The sequence below is a fragment of the Morchella sextelata genome (genome assembly GCF_020137385.1).
Source record: "Morchella sextelata strain SCLS chromosome Unknown scls_20, whole genome shotgun sequence".
Taxonomy (NCBI): Eukaryota; Fungi; Ascomycota; class Pezizomycetes; order Pezizales; family Morchellaceae; genus Morchella; species Morchella sextelata.
Window position 1 is genome coordinate 1,557,446 of NW_025408635.1, and position 1,788 is coordinate 1,559,233.

The 1,788-nt window shown below is 49.6% G+C and overlaps 1 protein-coding gene across 1 annotated transcript; it reads right to left on the minus strand.

The window, feature by feature from the left end:
- Nucleotides 1-539: 539 nt before the first annotated feature.
- H6S33_006598 (uncharacterized protein) lies at nucleotides 540-1,157 on the minus strand (the record flags this gene model as incomplete). The annotated part of the gene is made up of 1 exon (XM_044837965.1): nucleotides 540-1,157. The coding sequence occupies one exon, from the start codon at nucleotides 1,155-1,157 to the stop codon at nucleotides 540-542; it is 618 nt and encodes a 205-aa protein (XP_044690125.1).
- Nucleotides 1,158-1,788: the final 631 nt, after the last annotated feature.

Here is a 1,788-nt window from a genome sequence, read left to right on the forward strand (position 1 = left end):
GGATTCTTGTGTTACTCTTTGGTGAGGACAGAACAATGAGCTACGAGAGGATGGGTCGGTGGTTTGGATATCAGGAACAGAACGTATATACCCCTTAAACCGTCAAAGCTGTCTATTCCTTTAGGTGGCGAAGTGTAAACGGTGGCTTAGGCCTGGGTGGTTTACGCATATATACAGCTCGGGCACTTCTGGAAATTATTTTGTCTCAGAATAGGCAGCATCTAAGAACCAGATTATGGGATACTTGAGCGTGGGTTTGGAGAATTGCTTTCACAGCACGACACCTGTCCCCCTGATCATCCTTTTTGCAATGGAGCGTGGGGTAGCGTAAACAGCTCTCTGCCGGATATAATGCGATCAGCTACTGGAATCAAGCTTTCTCAATGTGGAGTATATTGCCCTCCATTATAGCCTACTCCTAAGGTCACGAATAAAGCCACCACCCACTCCACTCACCCTACCATCAAACCTATCCAACCCGCCTATAGCTACCCATCAACCGACACTGATACCGTCCCCCCCTCCTCCTCCCTCGACCCTTATACCGGCCTCGCAATCCCTTCCATATCATTGACTCTCCTCGCCGGATACGTGGTGAACATATCCACCGCATCCCTCAAATCCACCATCTGCACATCCACGAACTTACCTGGATCTACCTCCAATCCCGGCAACCTCATCACCAGCAGCGACCCACCCCACGGATGCAACGACTTCCCTCTCGTCACTGCAGGAACACAGAGATTGAGACCTCCAGTCTGATCAACGTAGCAATCGTCATTGTAGTACACCCCCAGCTTATCCTTCCTCCACCGCTTCCTGAGCGCGTTCGCGCATATGTTCACCGCCCTTGCCGGATTGAAGCCGAGCTCAGGACAAGTGGCTGACTCCCAGGGTAAATCGTCGTCGGTATGCATGAGCGGGCAATCAACCCAGATGAGGCGCGGGGTGAAAGAGGTCTCGGGGAAGAGGATACCGAGGCGGTGTGTCGGGCTTGGGGCGGTGGTGAAGGTGGCGAAGCTGGTGCAGAGGAGCTTATGTACGGGCCAGTCGGCTTTTTGGCAGGCTTTTGTGCAGTATGCGGCGCTTTTGCATGTGCCACAGAGATTGGTGGTGGTGCCAGAGCACATGGAGCATTGTTGGAGAGGGTTGGGCATTTGGTTTATTGTGGGTATGTGGTGGGAATTTGGGATGGGGAAGTGGAGAAGGTTTGATTTGGTTTTGTGGTGACTGTGGTACTGCCTGCGTAACGCGAGTGCGGGTTGCCTGAAGTGAGGCATCGATGCCTGATACAGCACGACGGGAGTAGCGCTAGAGGTGGCACAGGTGGCGTGGGGTATTTATAAACAAAAATTAATCTTAACATTCTTGTCTTGAATTGAATATTTGAGTGACTTGTGATAGCCTCATGTACTAAAATAAAATCGACTACCTAATTCCAGGTGGGCTTGCCATACCCCGATAGGGCTGTGGTTATGGAGTTGAGCGACAAAGGCCAAAGTTTTCACACCTATAATGCTAACGACATCTCTTGTAAACAATCTCCACTTTCATAGGAAGGAAATATAGAATATCCTAACTTAACATCCTGTATTGTCAAAGGAATCAAAGGCCTTAGTTTTATCATAAGTAGCAAGTCGGTTGACAACGCATCCATATAAGCATTTATGTTCTCACAACGATCGCATAGCCTACATTGACCCTCAACCACTCATGCCATGCCTCATACCTTATCGCACCCATCCTGATTTCGACATAGTCTTTAGTACAATCGACCCTCCCAATTAC